Source organism: Hyperolius riggenbachi, chromosome 2 (assembly GCF_040937935.1).
Source record: "Hyperolius riggenbachi isolate aHypRig1 chromosome 2, aHypRig1.pri, whole genome shotgun sequence".
NCBI classification, from domain to species: Eukaryota; Metazoa; Chordata; class Amphibia; order Anura; family Hyperoliidae; genus Hyperolius; species Hyperolius riggenbachi.
In genome coordinates this window covers 542788892-542812635 of record NC_090647.1, presented here as the reverse complement: position 1 = coordinate 542812635, position 23744 = coordinate 542788892, and the positions used below count along the sequence as shown (strand labels likewise).

General features: G+C 44.6%; 1 protein-coding gene and 1 long non-coding RNA gene across 6 annotated transcripts in view; one reads left to right on the top strand and one right to left on the bottom strand.

Annotated features, from left to right (window-relative positions):
• CTPS2 (CTP synthase 2) overlaps positions 1 to 23744 on the bottom strand; it is a 300027-nt gene that overhangs the window by 118182 nt on the left and 158101 nt on the right. For all 5 annotated transcript variants that reach the window (XM_068270769.1, XM_068270771.1, XM_068270768.1 and 2 more), the window contains 2 exons: positions 7809 to 7903; positions 3231 to 3293 (listed from right to left, as the gene is read on the bottom strand). In XM_068270769.1, coding sequence (XP_068126870.1) covers positions 3231 to 3293; positions 7809 to 7903 — 158 coding nt within the window. The remainder of the gene's footprint in view (positions 1 to 3230; positions 3294 to 7808; positions 7904 to 23744) is intronic.
• LOC137547316 (uncharacterized) overlaps positions 1 to 23744 on the top strand; it is a 92233-nt gene that overhangs the window by 42888 nt on the left and 25601 nt on the right. The window lies entirely within an intron of this gene.

Sequence of the window (23744 nt, the reverse complement as noted above, 5' to 3'; positions counted from 1 at the left end):
AGTATAGGTATGTAGATGCCCTCAGTATAGGTATGTAGGTGCTCTCAGTATAGGTATGGAGGTGCCCTCAGTATAGGTGTGTAGATGCCATCAGTATAGGTATGTAGGTGCCCTCAGTATAGGTGTGTAGGTGCCCTCAGTATAGGAATGTAGATGTCCTCAGTATAGGTATGTAGATGCCCTTAGTATAGGTATGTAGATGCCCTCAGTATAGGTATGTAGATGCCCTCAATATAGGTATGCAGGTGCCCTCAGTATAGGTATGCAGGTGCCCTCAGTATAGGTGTGTAGATGCCATCAGTATAGGTATGTAGGTGCCCTCAGTATAGGTGTGTAGATGCCCTCAGTATAGGTATGCAGGTGCCCTCAGTATAGGTGTGGAGGTGCCCTCAGTATAGGTATGTAGGTGCCCTCAGTGTAGGTATGTAGATGCCCTCAGTATAGGTATGTAGATGCCCTCAGTATAGGTATGTAGATGCCCTCAGTATAGGTATGCAGGTGCCCTCAGTATAGGTATGCAGGTGCCCTCAGTATAGGTATGTAGGTGCCCTCAGTATAGGTGTGTAGATGCCCTCAGTATAGGTGTGGAGGTGCCCTCAGTATAGGTGTGTAGGTGCCCTCAGTATAGGTATGTAGGTGCCCTCAGTATAGGTATGTAGATGCCCTCAGTATAGGTATGCAGGTGCCCTCAGTATAGGTATGTAGATGCCCTCAGTATAGGTATTTAGGTGCCCTCAGTATAGGCGTGTAGATGCCCTCAGTATAGGTATGCAGGTGCCCTCAGTATAGGTATGTAGGTGCCCTCAGTATAGGTAAGAAGGTGCCCTCAGTATAGGTATGTAGATGCCCTCAGTATAGGTATGTAGGTGCCCTCAGTATAGGTATGTAGGTGCCCTCAGTATAGGTATGCAGGTGCCCTCAGTATAGGTGTGTAGATGCCCTCAGTATAGGTGTGTAGATGCCCTCAGTATAGGTATGTAGGTGCCCACAGCATAGGTAGGTAGGTGCCCTCAGTATAGGTATGCAGGTGCCCTCAGTATAGGTATGCAGGTGCCCTCAGTATAGGTGTGTAGATGCCCTCATTATAGGTGTGTAGGTGCCCTCAGTATAGGTATGTAGATGCCCTCAGTATAGGTATGCAGGTGCCCTCAGTATAGGTATGTAGGTGCCCTCAGTATAGGTAGGTAGGTGCCCTCAGTATAGGTGTGTAGGTGCCCTCAGTATAGGTATGTAGGTGCCCTCAGTATAGGTGTGTAGGTGCCCTCAGTATAGGTGTGTAGGTGCCCTCAGTATAGGTATGTAGATGCCCTCAGTATAGGTATGCAGGAGCCCTCAGTATAGGTATGTAGGTGCCCTCAGTATAGGTAGGTAGGTGCCCTCAGTATAGGTAGGTAGGTGCCCTCAGTATAGGTAGGTAGGTGCCCTCAGTATAGGTATGTAGGTGCCCTCAGTATAGGTATGTAGATGCCCTCAGTATAGGTATGCAGGTGCCCTCAGTATAGGTATGTAGATGCCCTCAGTATAGGTAGGTAGGTGCCCTCAGTATAGGTATGTAGGTGCCCTCAGTATAGGTATGCAGATGCCTTCAGTATAGGTGTGGAGGTGCCCTCAGTATAGGTATGTAGATTCCCTCAGTATAGGTATGTAGGTGCCCTCAGTATAGGTAGGTAGGTGCCCTCAGTATAGGTATGTAGATGCCCTCAGTATAGGTATGTAGATGCCCTCAGTATAGGTAGGTAGGTGCCCTCAGTATAGGTATGTAGATGCCCTCAGTATAGGTATGCAGGTGCCCTCAGTATAGATATGTAGGTGCCCACAGTATAGGTATGTAGATGCCCTCAGTATAGGTATGCAGGTGCCCTCAGTATAGATATGTAGGTGCCCTCAGTATAGGTATGCAGGTGCCCTCAGTATAGGTTTGTAGGTGCCCTCAGTATAGGTATGTAGATGCCCTCAGTATAGGTATGCAGGTGCCCTCAGTATAGATATGTAGGTGCCCTCAGTATAGGTATGTAGATGCCCTCAGTATAGGTATGCAGGTGCCCTCAGTATAGATATGTAGGTGCCCTCAGTATAGGTATGTAGATGCCCTCAGTATAGGTATGCAGGTGCCCTCAGTATAGATATGTAGGTGCCCACAGTATAGATATGTAGATGCCCTCAGTATAGGTATGCAGGTGCCCTCAGTATAGGTGTGTAGATGCCCTCAGTATAGGTATGTAGATGCCCTCAGTATAGGTATGCAGGTGCCCTCAGTATAGGTATGCAGGGTTCCATCAGTATAGGTATGTAGGGTTCCATCAGTATAGGTAGGTAGGTGCCCTCAGTATAGGTGTGTAGATGCCCTCGGTATAGGTATGTAGATGCCCTCAGTATAGGTATGTAGGTGCCCTCAGTATAGGTATGTAGATGCCCTCAGTATGGGTATGCAGCTGCCCTCAGTATAGGTATGTAGATGCCCTCAGTATAGGTATGCAGGGTTCCATCAGTATAGGTATGCAGGTGCCCTCAGTATAGGTACGCAGGTGCCCTCAGTATAGGTATGCAGGTGCCCTCAGTATAGGTATGCAGGTGCCCTCAGTATAGGTATGCAGGTGCCCTCAGTATAGGTATGCAGGGTTCCATCAGTATAGGTATGTAGGGTTCCATCAGTATAGGTAGGTAGGTGCCCTCAGTATAGGTATGTAGATGCCCTCAGTATAGGTATGTAGATGCCCTCAGTATAGGTATGCAGGTGCCCTCAGTATAGGTATGTAGGGTTCCATCAGTATAGGTAGCCATGCCTAGGCAGTCAGGTGTAAGTAAGCATAGGTGCCCGATGCCCCCCCTCCCCCCTCCAAGTAGCATGAGCAGGCGTCTCATTCACCCAGCAATGAAGTCTCCTCAGTGCCCAGCTGTCTCCCTCTCTGCTTCTCTGCCTCCGCTCCGTGTATAATCAGAGCAGGGCTACACACAATGGCTGCGGACATCCCAAGCTCATTGCTTCGAGATCGGATTTTGAGTCACATTTTGCGTCACGTTTGACTCATGTTTCATTGTCATGAAGGGCGAAGTCTTTTTTTTTGGTAAACCTCTGAAAATATTCTAACTTTTCTGCTCGGGCAATAACAGCAATAGGAGTCACATAAAAGAACAGCTTCCTTATATCAATTCCCTCTGAAAATTCCAAGTATTATTCTATTTGACTTCTGTGAGCTCATTCACTGCATCAAACGATAAAAGAGACTCACCTTTCCAGTTCAAACAATTTCTTGCAAATTCAATAACTGCCAGCTGCATTCCCAAGCATATTCCTGCAACACAATGATAACATTATCACTAAAATGAGCTGAGGACGTACATTATAATGCAAATAAAGCAACTGGTTCAGTTCACCTTAAACTAATTTAGATGACAAACTGTAGCAAGCTAATAAAGCTGAACAAAAAAAGTTTCATACTCACCTAGAGCAGTACTGTCATTTCAAGGGCAGGGGGTGTGTCTAGCACCGGATTTTTCAGCTGGAATGGGCAGAGGATCAATGTCCCCTGGCTTTAGGGGGCGGAGCCAATCACAAACAAAAGGTGGGCCTGTCAGAGGAGGGGGCCCGACACAAAAAACGGTCCGGGCAAGCCACATACAGTATATGGCCCATGGGCCGCCAGTTAGAAAGCCCTGGTATAAAGCCTTCCTGGCAGTGTCGCTACCTCTGCAACCCCTATTGCTACGCCACTGCTTCCCGGTCTTCTGTGCGTCCCCTCGTTTCACCAGCGGCCCCTTTAAAACTCCCCTCTGGCTGCATCTTCAATCTTTTTTAAAAGGAGTCGGAAGTACTCGGGTCTTTGAGAACTTCCACGAACGAGCAACTCTGCACAAGTGGAGATCCGAAGCACTTCCAAAGCTTTCCGGTACTTAGTAGATAAGAGGAGAAAACCTCCCCTGTGAAAATCCTCAGAAGAAGTCAGAAGAAAAGTTGATTAGATCTGGGGCTTTATCTATAAAAGCAGCACATCCTAAACATAAAAATGATCAAAACAAGTTCTTCCAGATGAAAGTAACTTTGATATTCCTGGTTAGTGTGGTTTGCCTTCTTAAAACAAAAGATACTTGCAATAATTCAGATATTTTTGGCGCTACCTTATTCATTTTTTTTGTGTGTGCTGCTGAATGCTTAGAGATAAGTTTAGAAAAAGATACGGTAATATGTGAGTTTTAAGCATCAGGTCCCTTATCTCTTCAAAAAGGCTTTACCTCTCATCGTCTCGCTAGCTACTCATGTAATTTGTGGGGAGGATAGCATTTCAAATGCTCTTTGTATAGATCTTTGTGAAAAAAGATGATTAATAAAACTATCCAAAAGAAAACAGATCACAAACTTTCTAAAGCAAGATGTCTGTAGAAGACATTAACCACTTACCACAAACTGGACGTACAGGCACGTACAATCTGTTACCGCAAACAGGACTTACAGGCATGTCCTGTCAATTAGCGGCTGGCGTGCACCGCTCATTCATGGTGGGAATCACAGTGCAAGGATTGGTGAATGGGAACAAGTGTTCCCTGAGCCAGTCAAAGTGCATGGGAATGAATGAACAGGACTCCAATCAGGAACCATGTTCATTCATAAAAATGATCAAACATTTCTCAGTAACACAGGATAGAGTATAGCACCATCTTGTGGCCAAAACAAATTCAAGTAGCTATACATGCTAAAGCAAGCTCCGCAGTGTTCTCTGCACATCGGGGGCCCTCTGCACATTACCTGTGACATAATCCCCTCGGATAGGCTGATCCCATCCCTCACTTTACACCGAATATTTAGGTGTCATAAAGTCAGCCTATCTGCGGTGATAGGTGATTGGTAATAGCCAATAGGCACACTGCGCACAGTCCTGTCTGGAGGAGTGTCTGGCTTTCAAGGACATAAAGGAATCATATGCAGATATGCAGAAATGTTAAATACATACATTTAAAATATACATTTGTCCCTGAGTAAAATGCACTTTAATTAGTTTTTCCCCATGCTACAGTCACTTACCATGTGATCTGAGTAATTTTGGACTAGACCAACTCCTTATGGGGGATTCTCAGTATCACTTTTATTCTTTATAAAACCACTCCCTGGAAAGGATCTACCATATATACTTGCATATGAGCTGAACCGTGCATACACTGAGGTACCCGCTTTTCCCTCAGGAACCAGGAATATGTGATTGACTCGTGTATAAGCCCTCTCCACAGTATAGCCCCCTCCATATTAGCCAGATGTGCCCCCAGTACAAGTCAGCCCCCCTCCCCACAGCCAGATGTGCCACAAGGATGATACAGCTGTGTCTCAAGATGCCACTCGATGGTGTCATAGATATGAGACACAGTGATTGCCACACAGGAAGAATCCCCGACACATTGCTTGCACACTCTGTTCCACAAGCCAGGGGACACAGGTAGTCTTGAGCAGCGCACGCTGCACACCAGGTTGCAGGGGATGAGGGGCACGGACACAGCAGGGAGCCAGCTGGCAAGAACAGGATCACTAGTGCACAATCCTTTACGCTACTCTGCCAGTAACAAAACCTGCTCCACTGACTCGCATATAAGCCGAGGGAGTAACTTTTCAGCGTATTTTCTGTGTTGAAAAATTAGGCTTATACACGAGTATATAAGGTATACAAAGGTGTCAGCCTGCCTCCTTACCCATTTGCACACAATTTGGGCAGCTGGACTGAGTAAATGCAGTTCAGTAATTGCTTTCGTAAATAAAGAAATAACTGAGAACTAGATGGACTATTCCAAAATCCGACAAATCTGTCAGATTTTCACTACCTACTGTAATGCTGGGTACACGTGTTATGTTTTTCTGCTCGATAGATGGATCCGATAGATAATTCCCGTCATGTCCAATATTCCTTCTGATCGATTCTGCGCTCAATTTCTCATAGAAGTGAATGGAAAAAGAGAAGAAAAACAAGTGAAGAGAATCGAGCACAGAATTGAGTGCAGAATCGAGCGGAAAAACAATCAGAGGGGAAAAATCGAGCGGAAAAATGTAACGTGTGTACCCAGCATAAGTTACTGCTACATAGGAAAAAGGTAACTTTTAGTGCATTTTACTCAGGGAGAAATGTACATTTATGTATGTGTATTTTACATCTTACAATTTTTTTCCCGATAGTTGTTCTTTAAAAAGAATCTGTACTCTAAGATTCGTACAATAAAAAGCACACCATTCTATTTATTATGTTCTCCTGGGCCCCTCTGTGCTGTTTCTGCCACTCCCTGCTGCAATCCTGGCTTGTAATTGCCATTTTTAGGCAGTGTTTACAAACAAAAGACATGGCTTCTAACTAGAGTGTGATAGGCTTGAGAGTAGCTCAGTCTCTGACTCATACAGAGCTTGGAGAGGGTGTGTATAGCTTCTGCCAATGACAAGCAGTGCAGCACATTCCACACATTCCAGCCTCAGCCAACAGAAGAGAGAAGATTAGATCATGTAACAGAGATAACACAGCCACTGTGCAACTAGAAAAGGCTGCAGTAACACAGACCACATTAGAACAGGTATAGGAACTTACAGGATAGAAGAAATAAGGCTGAAAATTGTTACAGAGTCTCTTTAAAGTTCCTTTTAGTCCGTAACATAACCACAGTAGTTCTGGTTCACATGAACTATCAGCTGTTTCTGTAACAGTGGGTAGTTTGGTAATTGCCTGCATGCCATTGTTTGAAAATGAATCATTATAGATTGCAGAATGCCAGCAGCACTTTCAAAAAGAGGTCAGATATTGTGCCTCCATATTTCTCTCTCTCTCAGCAGGTTAACGCAGAAGTATTTCACACCAACATTCTTATGAAAATCAGAAGGTCATTTCACAGGTAATTAAAGTACCTCATCATCCTCTTAATGATAAGAGAACAAAATGTAAAAGTGATAATTGCTGCAGTCTTATGATTAATTCCCGCGGCGTGAGCGCAGGTGATAGAACTTTTCCCCATTACGTGCCAGGCGGCATCGCAAAACGTGCCCGGCGCTCTCTGCCTTATCCCAGCTCCTGTGACAAATACTGATAATTACCAACAAAAGAGGAACTTCGAAATGAAAAAAGAAAAAAAAAGCCCAAATTGCTTTTTATGGTTCATGTTCTCAGAAAAGAAAGAAGGATTAATTGCTGCTCTGCGCCAAGTCATTGAATTGTCTTTTCTTCTGCTAACTCCTTAATGAAGACTTGATTCCTCTCTGAGCAGTGCAATACATCTTTTAAGGACACTAATTGGTACGAGTCTCAGTAGGTTCAGTTCTGGTGCCAGCTTATCCATTTCACTTACACCTGATACGTCCAATAGTTTTTCTTTACTTTCAGAGTTAGATAAAGAGGAACTTTAACCAAAGACTGAACTTCATCCCAATCAGTAGCCGATCTCCCTTTCCCATGAGAAATCTTTACCTTTTCTCGAATAGATCATCAGGGGGGTCTGTATGGCAGATACTGTGGTGAAATCCCTCCCACAGTGTGATGTCAGGACCATGGTGCTGACAGTTTCCTGTCTGTGAACCTCGTTGCATTGTGGGAAATACCGGCTGTTTCCAACAGCCAAGAAAGCAGTATCTCCCTCTGTGCATAGAACTGTCAGTAACGAACATTCCGTACAGATCACCTGGCAGAACTAAAGATGTCACCACCAGGGATACATTTCAGAATGTAAATTAGGGAAAGGAAACATTTTACAATGGACAAATGCTAAATAATCTATAAATGAATATTGTAAACAATAAGCAATTTTATTCAGTATGTTAATTTCACTACAGTTCCTCTTTCAATGCTTCACCGTACCTAGAAGCGGGACTTTCCTCTCTCTCGCCCAAGTAATTGCTTGAATTTTTCCTTCTGTTCCCCGTGATCCAAATCCACCAGGAATCAGAATACCCCTGGAAACAACAGAGAAACCAGTGAATGACCAATGGCAGATGAACGTTACTAACACTATTTTTGCAAGTAGAAAACTGATACTCAATGGGTAAGAATGGATGTCAAACTGCAGTTCTCAAGGGTCAAGGTCCTCACACATTTTTGGCACAGCTCAAATGAATTGATGGGACTCAATTGATCATGAAAGGCGTGGGCCATTAAGGAGAACACATTTATTGCATGTGCTTCACCCCTCCTCTGGAATTCTCTGCCACAACACATCCATCACTCTCCAACCTTTGATATCTTTAAAAAGTGCCCTCAAAACTCACTTTTTCCTTCAAGCATACGCTCTACCTGAGGCCAGTTTCCTTTTGAACTCTGGCCAAGTTGAACTCTGGCCGGTGTGACCCCTCCCTACTGGTTTCCCTCTCTGTCTTCTAAAACTGAAGTCCCAGCAAAAGCATCTTTGAAGTTTTGGCCATGGCTCCCCATTCGTCCACTAGGTGGAGAATGTGAATCATCCTGATTCTCATTGGACTAATGATTCTCAACGATCTACCAAGTGGACCTGTTCCCCTACTTGCCTGGGCACCACCGAGTGTTTTGATGTCACAGAACTTGCACATTTGGATTCTTCTGCCGTAATACTGCCAGAATAGAGCTACATGAACCAGGTCAATGCACTCTCTGCTTTCTACAAACCACTGCAACTGTTCTTTAATAGAATGTCTCCTAAGGTAAGTATCTGCCTCAGGTTGTTAGAGTCCATATAGGATACCATTTTTGTATCTTGTGAATAGTAAAGATCATCGCCTACATTAACTTCATAATTTTGAAGGCATTCATATATAGAAACATATATACAGATATACATTGGGTAGAAATCTATAAGTGTATGGCAATCTTAAAGAGAACCTGAACTGAAAATAAAAAGTTAAAATAACCATACACAGGTCCTACTTAACTCCTGTGTAGTCTACCCCTCAATCTCTTTCTCCTCTCCTGCATCCCATTTGTCCTCTGTGATCAATGGAATTCTCCGTCCTCCATTTTAAAAATAGCCATTACCCCATAATAGCTTCCTGGTCAGCACACTGTTAAACTGTAATATCACCCACTTGAGCCATAGGGAAACATGGACATTACCTTGCACATTCAGTTGTAACTGACAGCTGCTGATATATAACTGACAGCAACTGGTATATTTCAGTGCTGACAAAATATTGTCAGAACTGGAAGGGATCACTGTAAGTAAAAAATGGTGAGCTTCTGAAAGGAACTGACGGTGAGGTTAGTACGTAATATTCATTTGTGGCTACGTCTTGTGTTTATTTTAAATAATTTTCCTCACTTCAGGTTCTCTTTAAAGACAGTGATTTTTTTTCTTTCGCTGGTTGAACTTAGTCAGATGTCTTTTTTTTTTACAAACCAAGCTATGTAACTATATCATACATACAGGTAGTCCCCGACTTAAAAACAACCCACCATTATTAACAGCACAGAAATAGGAGAAAGTAAAACAAAAAAATCAAATAGACCTTATAGTTTTTGAGAAAATCAATTTTAAATAAAATTTGAAGAAAAAATGTTGTTGTTTTTTGAAACTCAGTAAAATGACATTTGCTGTGGTACACTATACTATATAGCGGGTTCCAAGTTCTGCATACACATTTTAAAGCAAACCTGTTATCGAGTGCTGGAAAGATGGGGACAGAAGAAGGTACAAAGGGGGATGGGGGGCAGAGGTGGTACAGAGGGACACAGTGGTGGCAGAGGTAGCACAGAGGGGACACTAAGGGAACAGGGGGACAGAGCTGACACAGTGGAGGCAGAGGGACACAGTGGTGGCAGAGGTAGCACAGAGGGGACACTGAGGGAACAGGGGGACAGAGGTGACACAGTGGGAGGGGCAGAGGTGGTACAGAGGGACACAGTGGTGGCAGAGGTAGCACAGAGGGGACACTGAGGGAACAGGGGGACAGAGGTGACAGTGGGGGCAGAGGTGATACAGAGGGACACAGTATAGGCAGAGGGACACAGTGGAGGCAGAGGTAGCACAGAGGGGACACTGAGGGAACAGGGGGACAGAGGTGACACAGTGGGGGGCAGAGGTGATACAGAGGGACACCGTATAGGCAGAGGTGGCACAGAGGGGACAGAGTGGAGGCAGAGGTGGCACAGAGGGGACACTGAGGGAACAGGGAGACAGAGGTGACACAGTGGGGGCAGAGGTGATACAGAGGTACACAGTGGAGGCAGAGGGACTCAGTGGAGGCAGAGGTAGCACAGAGGGGACACTGAGGGAACAGGGGGACAGAGGTGATAGTGGGGGCAGAGGTGATACAGAGGTACACAGTGGAGGCAGAGGTGGCACAGAGGGGACACTGAGGGAACAGGGGGACAGAGGTAACAGTGGGGGCATAGGTGGCACAGAGGGGACACTGAGGGACAGAGGTGACACAGTGGGGGGGGGGCAGAGGTGATACAGAGGGACACAGTGTAGGCAGAGGGACACAGTGGTGGCAGAGGTAGCACAGAGGGGACAATGAGGGAACAGGGGGACAGAGGTGATACAGAGGGACACAGTGTAGGCAGAGGGAGCACAGAGGGGACAATGAGGAAACAGGGGGACAGAGGTGACAGTGGGGGCAGAGGTGATACAGAAGGACACCGTGTAGGCAGAGGTGGCACAGAGGGGACACTGAGGGACACCAGTTTGCTGGTAAAGCTGTGCGGTGGGTGCTGGGGGATGAGAGCCTTACAGCCGTTTCGCGCAGATGCGCTTCGACGGAGGCAGCCTCCGTAGAAGCGCATCTGCGCGAAACGATGTAAGGCTCTCATCCCCCAGCACCCACCGCACAGCTTTACCAGCAAACCGGTATGTTACGTCTCAATATGCATACAATTGAATCCACGATGTTGCACCATGTGTTATGAATAAACAAGCAGTTTACAGCAGTGCCGGCATTTCTCATCCTTTTCTCTGCCTGCATATGATGTCTATCTGAGCCTGAGCATGCTGGTCTATCTGCATCGCACCGGATACCTTGTCTGCACCCCTGCAACCCTCCCTGAACCCCTAGCTGCAGTGCCAGCACCTTTCTATCCTACCTTCCTTTGGGACACTGAGGGAACAGGGGGACAGAGGTGACAGTGGGGGCAGAGGTGATACAGAGGGACACAGTGTAGGCAGAGGGACACAGTGGTGGCAGAGGTAGCACAGAGGCGTATAGACAGTTGAAGGATACCAGATTTTATAAAAAGCTTGCTGGTAACCCAACTGGAGCATTTCAAATGGAACTTAAAGCTTTACTCCAGTTAGGATTTGAAGAAAAGATAATTACTAAGAAAGAATTTGATTATTTATGGGTAGAAAAACCAGTGACGCCTACTTATTACATTTTACCCAAAATACATAAGAATCGGCAGAATCCACCAGGGAGACCCATAATAGCGGGTATGGGGAGCCTCAATGAAAAGTGTTGTGTATTTATAGACTTCTTCCTACAACCACATGTCATATCGCTTGAATCATACACACGTGACTCGGCTGACATTATCTGTAAGCTGGGTGATATACAAGTGGATAGCAAAGATTTTTTGGTCACATGTGATGTTGAGAGCTTGTATTCAAACATTTCGCATCAACACGGTTTACAGGCGGTTAAGTATTTCCTAGATATGGAGTCTAATGAAAATCGCCAGAGGAATCGATGGCTGTTGGACCTCTTGGAATTTGTGCTAACGCACAATTATTTCTTATTCAATGGTACCTATTACCTCCAGGTTAGAGGTGTGGCCATGGGGGCCAAATGTGCCCCTTCAGTGGCCAACCTCTTTCTTGGGTGGTGGGAGAGAGAATATTTGTGGACGTCGTCGCTGGAACGATTCCATCCCGCGATTGCGGGGTGGCATCGTTTTATCGATGACGTCCTCATTCTGTGGCAAGGAAATCTGGATTTGCTACAGGAGTTCATGGCAGCTCTCAATAATAATGATCTCAACATTTTTCTCACTTTTGATTTTTCCCAGAATGAAGTCTCCTTTTTGGATATCAAAATCTTCAAGGGGTCTGAGGGACAACTAAATACTACACTATTTCGGGAAGACTACAGCAGTTAACAGTCTCCTGCATTATTCTTCTTTTCATACTATGGCGACAAAACGTGGAATACCAACTGGGCAATTCTTGAGAATCAGGCGTAACTGCACCACCAATGAGGAGTTCGAATGGGAAGCAGAAAAATTAGCAGAAAGATTCAAAAATAGAGGCTATCCTAATAAATGCATAAGAAAGGCGTGGCGAAGAGCCAGATTTACCCCTAGGGAGCGACTGTTGCAGACGGGAGGAAGTCGCACAAAAGGGGACAATATAGTGAGATTGATTACAACATATAATGAAGGTTGGAACCAAATCTATGGAGTGCTCAAAAATCACTGGAGGATCCTACAGAGTGATCCAATACTCAAGAAGAAGTTCATCACTTTGAAACCATCAATAACGGCCAAGAGGGCACATACTCTAAAAGATAAGCTTTGTCACAGCCATTACTCCCATCCACAAAGGCCCTTGAGTATTAAAGGTAGCCACCCATGTGGGAACTGCTCAATCTGTTCGTTGATGCCGTCTACCAAGAATATTGTCAACTATGCAGATAACTCTCAAATTGCTCTTTATGATTTTATTAATTGCCAGACGCCATGGGTAATTTATCTTTTTGAATGTGGGTGTTCCAAGAGATATGTTGGACAGACGAAAAATCCGCTTAAGTTTAGAGTTCAAAAGCATCGTTCAAATTTAAAACTGGCATATAGAGATTACCAGGATAATAAAGTCCTAACAACTATGGCAGCACACTCTCTGATCTGTCCTTTGGGCAAAATAGAAAATTGGAAGGTCTATGGACTTCAAAGGTTACAACCAAGTATTAGAGGTGGAAATTATATCACCAAGTTGTTACAATGGGAACTACGCTGGATACATAAACTGGGTACGCGGGTCCCCAATGGCCTCAATGAGGACTTTAACTTGGGTTGTTACTTACCACAATAAAATAAGATAAAATAAGTGCATGCATAATAGTTCACCCTTCTTTTTGGGTGTTTTCCATCCTACAGTCTGGCTTTTGCTTTCTTTTATCTACTTTCTAATATGTTTCTATGACCTTAAGGTAAGGAGGTCGGACTACTCTGTGTTGTGAGTTTACACTTTTGGGTGGTTTTTATGACATTCTTTGACATAGGGGCTTTAATCAATCTGTCCCTTGGCCAACATTTTGTGAGTAGATGGAGGCCGTAGATTTGATTCCACAGTCCTAGGTAGGGGGACTGGTCTTGTCTCTCTCTTCTTTTATAAGCTCGAAGAAGTTGTCTCTCTTGAGTAATAAGTAAATAAATATGGGGGTTCTCTATTCATCCGCCCCCTTTTTTGTTTCATTGGATGTGATGTTTACTTATACATATTTGTTTTTTATTTTTTATTTTTGTGCTGTTCTGATTTAGGATCATTTTGGACTTATGCTCTGGAACTGAGATAGAGAATCTGGGCCCCTTGGGGGTGAATTTGATCTACGCATTTGGATTTGAAACATCGTATATCTCTTGTCCTCTCTTTTTATGAATATGTTGAGACATTTGTGTTTGGGTCCTTTGTTTGCAGGGATCTTTCTGTTCAAAATTGCTCAAGATTGTGTTTTATTAAAGCATTATATTAAGAATTGCTCATTAGAAATATTGTAAGGAGTTATGTTACCAATCTATGTGCTCTGGAAATTTGTGTGGGCTTAGGATAATTGGGTCTTCTGGGGTTTCTTTATTCATTATCTTATCTGAATCTGTTGTTCTCCTCTCTTACCACTAGATGGCGGCTGAATACTTACTTGAATTGCTGTGTTGAATCTTTGTTGAATTTTGTATGTACTTTGAGAATTGCCCACTAGATGGCGACTATGCGGATATTTATACGTCATAGGTATTTTCATGCAGCTTTCTATGCGTATCAGTCGCCTTCTATGCGTTTCATCTGACGCATGGCCGGCCGTACGTGCTGACGTCATTGACGGCACGTGGGGTCGAGCCAATGACGCGGCCGCGTCTGGCGGTGTAGAGAGGGATATTTAAACTGCGCCAGCTCCCTAGTAAGTCGTCCCTTGGCAGCTTCGGCGGAACTAATGGGACAGCGCGGGCAGCGCTGTTGTAGCCAGTCGGGGTCCCCATACCTTCAATATTTGGTGAGTCCTCATGTCTCTCTCCTTCAATCTTGCCGCTATCTAGGTCACTTTTTTCACCCATATTGGCGTTTTTCGTCGCCATCTTTTCTAATTGCCTTTCTATTTTTATCTACCTCAATACTTATGCACTTTCTGTTTTTCTATCTACCTCATTGTCTTTTTACCACTATGGATTTATGGAATTATATTGATGTTATGAAGCTTTGAATGCTTGTGATTGTTTTGCATGTTTATATTTATTGTTGATGGCAAGTATTAGCACAGATTGGTGATATTTATACAGCAACAGCACTTTATTATAGTGACAGGATTGGGTGGGGATCATCTATCATAAGGTTTTTTTTTATTGGAATTGGGGTTTGCTTTCCTGGATATACATGTGGGGCGGCTGTCTCTAGTTGATGATATATACATTATAAATTTTTATTTTTGAGGCACCGCTATGCACTTTACCACATGACTTTCCAGGCAGGCAATCTATTTATATAGTACTTGACATGTGACTCAGTTTATTATGAATAACATTAGGGATCTGTGACCCTGATTGGCTGCGTGTTTTTAATTGTTTTTAATTGTTGAGCTGGCTATGAATAAAGATTTTTTCAATTGATCCTTTTTGTCTCAGGTTCGATGTATACATTTTGCTCATTTATGGTAGGGAATGTTTATAATTTATGAGGGGGGACCCTTTTTCTTTCTTTTTTGTGTATCAAGAGGTAGCACAGAGGGACAGAGGTGACAGTGGGGGCAGAGGTGATACAGAGGGACACAGTGGAGGCAGAGGTGGCAAAGAGGGGACACTGAGGGAACAGGGGGACAGAGGAGACAGTGGGGGCAGAGGTGATACAGAGGGACACAATGGAGGCAGAGGTGGCACAGAGGGGACACTGAGGGAACAGGGGGACAGAGGTGACACAGTATAGGCAGAGAGACACAGTGGTGGCAGAGGTAGCACAGAGGGGACACTGAGGGAACAGGGGACAGAGGTGACAGTGGGGGGCAAAGGTGGCACAGAGGGACACAGTGGAGGCAGATGGACACAGTGGAGGCACAGAGGACAAGTGTCACAGAGGAGGGCAGAGTTGACACAGTGGGGGCAGAGGTGGCAGAGAGCAGGACACTGGAGGTACAGGGGAACAAAGGTGACACAGAGGGGAACACTGGAGGCACAAGGGGCACCAAGGAGGTACAGGGGACAGAGATGGTGGTGTTCCAACTTAGGAACAGATTCAGGTTAAGAAATAACCTACACTCCCTATATACCTGTAGTCTGAATCATGCCAGGATACAGCGCATAGTTACTTATCTTTCATAAATCTCATGGTTGGGATTTTTTCCTCCACTGCTTTACAAACCACCAGTGAGTGTTAGGATTTAAGTTCCTGATTACACAATTCCCTTTTATTTTTTGGTCCCTGAGGACCATCACCTGTGAGTCTGTGACAGCCAAAAATAAGGGCCCTGCCTAATAATTTCAACAAAAAATATGTGTTCTCACCACAAAATAAACATTTCCAGCTTGTATGATTGCTACCTGCCTGAGGCTGTCATGGATAAATAACCGTTTCCTAGATAGACTGTTTCGTGTAGTGTGGAGGCCACAGGAAGCAGTGCGCGTCTTCTTTCTAGGTCCCCATCCCAAAGAGGATCCACTGACATCATGAAGTACAGGCCGAGCATAGCTAATTACATGCTTAGTCCTCACCTCCACAGGAGATAACCAGCCTGACTCACACAGTGGATGAATGGATAGAGAACTGTGACCCTTATTCTGTGCACAGGAAATTCTGTTTCCAGAAATAGGGCCCAAGTTTCGTTCAACGTGCCTTCGAGGTGAAAAACCGCAGTGTGTGTATTGCAAACCGTACGCTGAGCTGGTATGACCGCTATCAGCTGTGTGACAAGGCTGCATGGTAATGTGGGCTGCCAGAGGCAGCAGGGACAGTTCATAGTTTGAACGGTTCCAGTTTCTGTAAATGGCACCTTGTCTCCAGGAATTAATTACAATTCTATATAATGGGTGATTTCCTGATCTGACACATCTTCATGACCCGTAGGGATTGCTTTGTATGTGACGTGCAAAGAGTTCTGTCCAGCACAGCCACAGGCAGGACTGTGATCAGCAATACAGAAGAAAGCACACTCCCATTAACCTTGCAAAAATATCCTCTTGCTTTTTACAGATCTTCACAGTGTACAAAAAAGCTTGTTATGTGACACACTAGTGCACGCCACAGGCAGTAGATAGGTAACCATGGGTCCCAAAGATCCATCAATTAACCTGCATGTCGCTGATATCACAGGCTAAGGCAGGCATGGGAAAACTTGGCCCTCCAGCTGTTGAGGAACTACAAGTCCCACAATGCATTGCAGGAGTCTGACAGCCACAGTCATGACTCATAAAGGCAAATGCCTTGTGGGATTTATAGTTCCTTAACAGCTAGAGGGCCAAGTTTGCCCATGCCTGGGTTAAGGGCTGGTGCACAACTAGAGCGTTTCTGAGAGCTTTTTAAAACGCTTGCAGTTAGCTTGTGTCTTCCTTACGTCACGGCAACAGACACTGGCCTAGAGCTGTTTCGTGCTGAATGCTCTTCTTTAAAGAGAGTCTGAAGCCATCAAAATTACCTCTTCTTATTGCCATTTATATTAAGCATTAAGATCATAGCTGATATGCCGCATTCCCACAGCAGAACGATGTAGTTATACCCTTGAAATCCCTGGGGAAAAATTATGTGATTGTTCCGGGTAGAGGCAGAGCTTTGTGCAGTACCTCTGCCTCTGCTCACGTCAATCTCCGCCTCCTCCCGCCCCTTAGAATCAGAATCATATTCATTTTGCCAAGTGCGGTGATTGCCACACCCGGAATTGTTTGTGGTACACATCGGTATTGACTATGCAAGTGCATAGTGCAAAGGAGAAAAGAAAAAGGCATTGATCACAGTAGTGCAAAGTCACATGCAATGAACAGACATAGAATAAGTCTACACAGGCTATACAAGCTATTGGGGCCTAGGTGACAGTCATCCTACAGGGTTTTGCTGTGTGCTGTGCTCTAGTTCAGCTGGAGTTCAGAAGGAGCACTGCTTGGGGGAAAAAGGAGTTCCTGTGCCTGGAGGTTTTGGTGGGCATAGTTCTGTAGTGGCGGCCTGAGCGCATGCGGTTGAAGAAGCGACTGCCGGGGTGGTGAGGATCGTTCGTGATCCTATTTGCCCTGGTTCTCAGCCTGGATGCGTGGAGGAGGTCCAGTGGTGGTAGGGGTGTACCAATAATCTTTTCCGCAGCATTTATGACCCTTTGTAGTCTGTACTTGTCGCTAGAGGTGGCTCCCCCGTACCAAACGATGATGGGAGGAGCAAAGGATAGACTCAATGGTTGCAGTGTAGAAACTTGACAACAGCTCCTGTGGCATAGCAAACTTCCTTAGTTGTCTTAGGCAGAACAGCTGTTGCTGAGCCTAGAACTAGAAAGAGGACGGGAAACACTTTTTTTTTGCAGAAAGACCACGGCCTCTGATAAGAGACTATCGGTTTTTCTGCGGGGGACTTAGATCGATGAAGGGGAAGTATACTCCCATTCATTGATCGGGGGGCTAACGGCAGGTGGCGGGAGTGCGCACAATCTGCACAATCTGGATGGATATATCCATTCAAATAGACTTAAGTGGTTAAGGTGTTAAAGGAATACCAAACTAAGGAAGGGGAAAGATTAGATTTAGTTACCTAGGGCTTCTTCCAGTCCCCTGTAGTCTATCAGGTCCATCACTGTGGTTCCGATCCTCTCCAGGGTGCCGCTGTCCACTTTAAAAGATTTTGCTACTGCACATGTGCAGGCCGTCATTGCGCAATTGGGTCCGCGCATATGCAGTAGCCTTCGACACTGGGCGATCCTTTGGAGCTGGCAGCGGTATCCTCTGACTGCTTCCGGGCCACAGTGATTAAAATCTGCACCCTATCTGGGAGCTGTTTTTCTTGCTAGGGGCGTAAATTTCGATCACTGCTGCTGCGCACACTGCTTGGTCTTGCCGTTCATAGCCAATGTTTGCGCCAATGCACCTGCTCACTCTGCTTTCGCACTGACTGAGGCTCTTACTTGGGCTATACTCTATAACTGTTATAACATGACACTTTGTTAGCACTGCACTTTTTGTTTTCCCTGATGAAGCCCTGTTTTATTTAGGCGTGAAACATGTTGGTTTTAAACAATGTATTGTGGAATGTATGTTAATTATTATGGAGGGGGTTAAGTTAATGCCTGAAATACTGAAGGGAGTATTGAGGATGATTACCTCGCCTCCAATAGGCATTAAACATGTATTCCTTATGGGATTAGGGTTACTTGCACTGCTTTCCTAATGTTCAAGAAAGGATAAAGGGAGGGGGGACACCAAGAGCCCAATAGTGTGAAATTGTATAGATGATAATTAATAATGAGTAATATAACAATTTAATACTCACAAATCAGGGTTACCATTAGGCAACCACTGTAAAGGCAGGTGGGGAAATTAACCTGACCCCACTCAGGATTAAAAGTCGCTCACTGTAGATGGGAAAAAGATGGGTACAACCCTCCACCAAGGGTGGACTTAGCAATATGTAGAAGCTTTCCAGAGGTGCCAAATATCCCATCCATGCGGACAAAGCAAACCAAGGAAGGACTGTGGCATCAACAGTCAAACAACAATGTGTTTATACTCTACACTAAAAATAGGCAACGCGTTTTCACTGGCTCAATCCGGCTTCATCAGGCCAATCAAAAAGGAGCATACAGCTTATCAGCATCAAAACCACACTGAGCGCCTCTGTTACCGCCCTAGGAGAACTGTCACCTGCCGCCCCCTGACCAACAGCATCCTAATACTAACCCGCCCCAGCCCCCACCAACATACCCACAATTGTCCCCCAACTGCTGCCATGGACCCTCTTCTAGTTTATGGCTGTCCTCCCATCTGTGTACAGGCGCAACTATACTGGGTATGTGTGAGAATGGTTCCCACATGCCCAGTAACGTGAAGCCACTCGTACATGACTGTTTCCTCTAAGCCCGAGCAGCTACATGCTACTGGGCACATGTGGACCGTACTCAAGCATGTCCTGTACAGTTGCACTCAGGCCCGGTTCACCCATGATGTCAAGTGAGGCGGCTTCCTTACAAGTTTGTATGGGTAGCCAAATGACCCCCCCCCCCCTTCCTTTCAGTGTAGGTAGCCATATAACAACCCCCCTGCTCCCTCACATATCCCTGCTGCCCCCCTCCCCATATGATCTAGGGCTTACCCTCCAATATAGCTTCTCTGGTGGTCTAGAGTGGGCCAAACATAATGTAAAGTGGGAAAACCACCTGAGGGCCAAATCTAATGGCTAAGAGGGCCAGATTTGGCCCGTGGGCCAGAGTTTGACATGTATGATCTAGGTTGGTGGGGTGAAAACAATAGGGAAGGAAACGCAGGGGATGGGACAGTAAACTTCCAATGCTACCTATAGTAAATTATTATTTAGACACCACTGTAACCAAATAGATCAACAGGGCTGCCAGGCAACTGGTATCGTTTAAAAGGAAATATATATGGCAGCCGCCATATAACTCTCACTTCAGTTGCCCTTTATGGGCTTGATTCATTATGCGGTGCTAACCTACTTAGCACGTTTAAAGTCTTTAGACGTGCTAACCAGGGTGCTAAGCAGGTTAGCACCGGTTTTCTCAATCACATCGCACGCTAAGTACCGCGCGCAAAGTTTTGCGCACGCAAAGTTTTATGCGCGCGCTAAGTCCCATAGGCCTTAATGGGCAATTCACGCAGAGCGCCCTGCGCAAGGTTTTACGCGCATAAGCGGGTTTAGACATGCTAAGGGGGTTTTCACCGGCGTGCTAACAGTTAGCACCACTTTGTGAATCAAGCCCTATGTGTATTATTACTGACTAGAGCTCTGAGAGACAGGACTTGGTCAATCAAGTTTTTTTTTTGTTTTTTTTTTGCTCAAGGTTTGCTTTAAATGGAACGCAGATTTTGATTGGTTGTTCTGGGTGTCTGCTTCACTTTCTCTGCATGTTCTGTATCTTGAAAAATTCAGCAAGCGGATCCAGTAATATGGCTCACTTTATAAACCCCTTATTTGTATGTACAATTATACTCCCTGAACAATCAATCACATACGCCTCATCTTTCATCGTTAACCTTCCAGCTGCCAAATCCTTAACTACTATTTTCACGCTGATTATTTTCCTTTAGCTCCGCCCAGAAAACGACAAACAAGAAGCGAGGTTAATACGTTTTATTAAAATGTTGTTTTTTTTCTATTGACTTACTGCGATGACCGCTTACGGAGCGCGTGGTAATCATCACCAGATTAGACTGATTGGTACTCAGTGCGAGGAAACGTATTAAGGAATAATTCCATGTAAAATATGCCAGCACATCTGCGTATAGGATTCCTGCCATCCATGTACTATTCATGGGAAGGGATAGATAGTGGGGTTCTCAGGGAGGGCTTGTTCACACAAAAAGGTGTTTTCGACATTTTTAAGCATCGCTGATTTTGAGAATCGCCCTCAAAGCGATTGTGCAGTTATTCCCTATGAGAGTGTTCGATGGCAATGCACTCACCAAAGCGCTGCCTGAACCATTTTAGGGGCGAATTGCCTCAATGGAATGTATAGGGAAATCGCAAAATGCTTGAAAAAGCGCTTGGTATAGCGATTTCCCCAGCCCTTTCATGAATAAATACATTATATTTATTCTTTTCCGGGTCAAAGAGTTCACTTCCTGACTTCTGCCATGAACTAAAAAAAAAAATAATAAAAAAAATCGCTCTGCAAAGGGCTTAGAAAAGTGCTTTATAAAAAAAAATCGCAGCGTGCAGGTAAGCGCTGGAAGGTGCTAAAAATCTTTGTGCAAAAAATCAAAAAACTATTTAAATGTTAGATGTGAACAAGGCCGGAGGGAAGCCCCCAGGTGTACAGGAATCAGCACACTCCTATGCTGCAACACATCTGTACCACAGATACCTGCTTTATATTACATGCGAGTTTATAAGGGACTAGCTGATAGCCTGGCATTGCCCGGGTATGTATTTGGCTGGTGTTGGCTCCGCCCACTTTTTCTAACCCTAACACACAATCACTCAATGACCAAGTTTGTGAGCTTTGGCATCAATAATTTGTATATTTCCATAGAAATTAAATAAATCAGATTGGCTGTTTGTGGCTCCGCCCCTCTCCAGCATTTGAACCCCAGTCACCAAATGACCAGCTGTAACAGGTTTGAGGCCTCTGCTATTAACAGTGTAAAAATGGCAGACATTTAAATATTTCCCTTTAAAATCAACAGGTGAATTTTGATTGGCTATTATAGGCTCCACCCACTTAACTGAATAGTAATCTCAGTCACCCATTAACAATGTGGGTAAAGTCTGAGAACCCTGCCATTAACAGTGAAGAAAGGCTGCAGTTTACATTTTCCCTGGGAAATCTGTTTTTGACTCCACCCAGTTTTTGTAACCTTGACACACAGTCACTCAATGACCAAGTTTGTGAGCTTTCAAATTTCTAGCATCAAAATTGTGTGACTGGAAGCAGTTTATCCAGCAAAGAAATGAGATTAGCTGTTTGTGGCTCCGCCCCTTTAGTGAATTTGAACCCCAGTCACTTAATGACCGACTGTAGCAGGTTTGAGGCCTCTGCCATTAACAGTGGAAGAATGGCAGCAGTTTAAATATTCCCCTTGAAAATCAATAGGTGAATTTTGATTGGCTGTTGTAGGCTCCACCTACTTTTCTGAATATTAATCCCAGTCACTCAGTGACCAACTGTGTCAAGTTTGAGAACCCTGCCATTAACAGTGTAAGAATGGCTGCAGTTTATATTTTCCCATGTAAAAAGTTAGCTGTTTTTGGCTCCACCCACTGTTTCTAACCTTGACATACAGTCACTCAATGACCAAGTTTATGACCGTTGGGGTCTTTGGCATCAATAATTTGTATATTCCCACAGAAATGAAACAAATCAGATTGGCTGTTTATAGCTGCGCCCCTCTCCAGCATTTGAACCCCAGTCACCCAATGACCAACTGTAGCAGGTTTGAGGCATCTGCGATTAACAGTGTAAAAATGGCAGCAATTTAAATATTTCCCTTGAAAATCAACAGGTGAATTTTGAGTGGCTATTGTAGGCTCCACCCACTTCCTTGAATATTAATCTCAGTCACCCAGTGACCATCTGGGCAAAGTTTGAGAGCTCTGCCATAAAAAGTGTAAGAAGGGTTCCAGTTCATATTTTCCCAGTGAAATTAGTTTTTGGCTCTGCACAGCTTTTGTAACCTGGACACACAGTCACTCAATTACCAAGTTTATGAGCTTTGGGGTCCTTGGCATCAATTATTTGTATTTTTCCACTGACATGAAACAAATCTGATTGGCTGTTTGTGGCTTCGCCCAGTGGCGTAGCTAAGGAGCTGTGGGCCCCGATGCAAGTTTTACATGGGGCCCCCCACGCACTCTATACATAACAATTGATACAGCGCACCAAAACCTGCCAATGGCAACTACAGTGTCAGAGGTGGAAGAAGGGGATGGGGAACAGTTTGTTAATGATTACCACTATTCAAAGTATCTATAGAAGTGATTATTATGAGCACAGTACCAATAGAGAGCTAATACTGTAGTTGAGGGAGGGCCCCTCTGGCCCAAGGGCCCCGATGCGGTCGCTACCTCTGCACCCCCTATTGCTACGCCCCTGGCTTCGCCCCCTTTTCTGAACTTGAACACCAGTGATCCAATGACCAACTGTACCAGGTTTGAGGCTTGTGCCATTAACAGTGCAAGAATGGCATCAATTTTAATATTCCCCTTGAAAATCAACAGGTGAACTTTGATTGGCTTTTTTAGGCTCCACCCACTTTTCTAAATATTAATCTGAGTCACCCAGTAACCAGCTATGCTAATTTTGAGAACCTTGCCATTAACAGCAAAGTAGGGCTGCAGTTTACATTTTCCCAGGGAAATCTGTTTTTGACTTCATCCAGTTTTTTTTTACCCTTGACCCACAGTCACTCAATGACCAAGTTTGTGAGCTTTTGGGTTCCTGGCATCTAAATTGTGTGAATGGAAGCAGTATATCCAGCAAATAAATCTAACTGGCTGTTTCTGGCTCCGCCCCTTTAGTGAACTTGAACCCCAGTCAATCCTGCCATTAACAGTGTAAAAATAGCTGCAGTTTATATTTTTCCATGCAAAAAGTTAGTTGTTTTTGGCTCCACCCACTGTTTTTAACCATGCAGTCACTCAATGACCAAGTTTATGAGCTTTGGGGTCTTTGGCATCAATAAGTTGCATTTTCCCATTGAAATTAAACAAATCTGATTGGCTGTTTTTGGCCCACCCCTTTTCAGAATTTAAACCCCAGTCTCCCAGTGACTGACTGTACCAGATTTGAGGCATCTGTCATTAAGAGTGTATGAATGGCAGCAATGTAAATATTCCCCTTGAAAATCAATAGGTGAATTTCGAGTGGCTGTTGTAGGCTTAACCCACATTTCTGAATATTAATTCCAGTCACCCAGTGGGCAACTGTGTCAAGTTTGGGAACCCTTCCATGTAAAAAATGTAGTTGCTGGCACCGCCCAGTTTTTCTAACC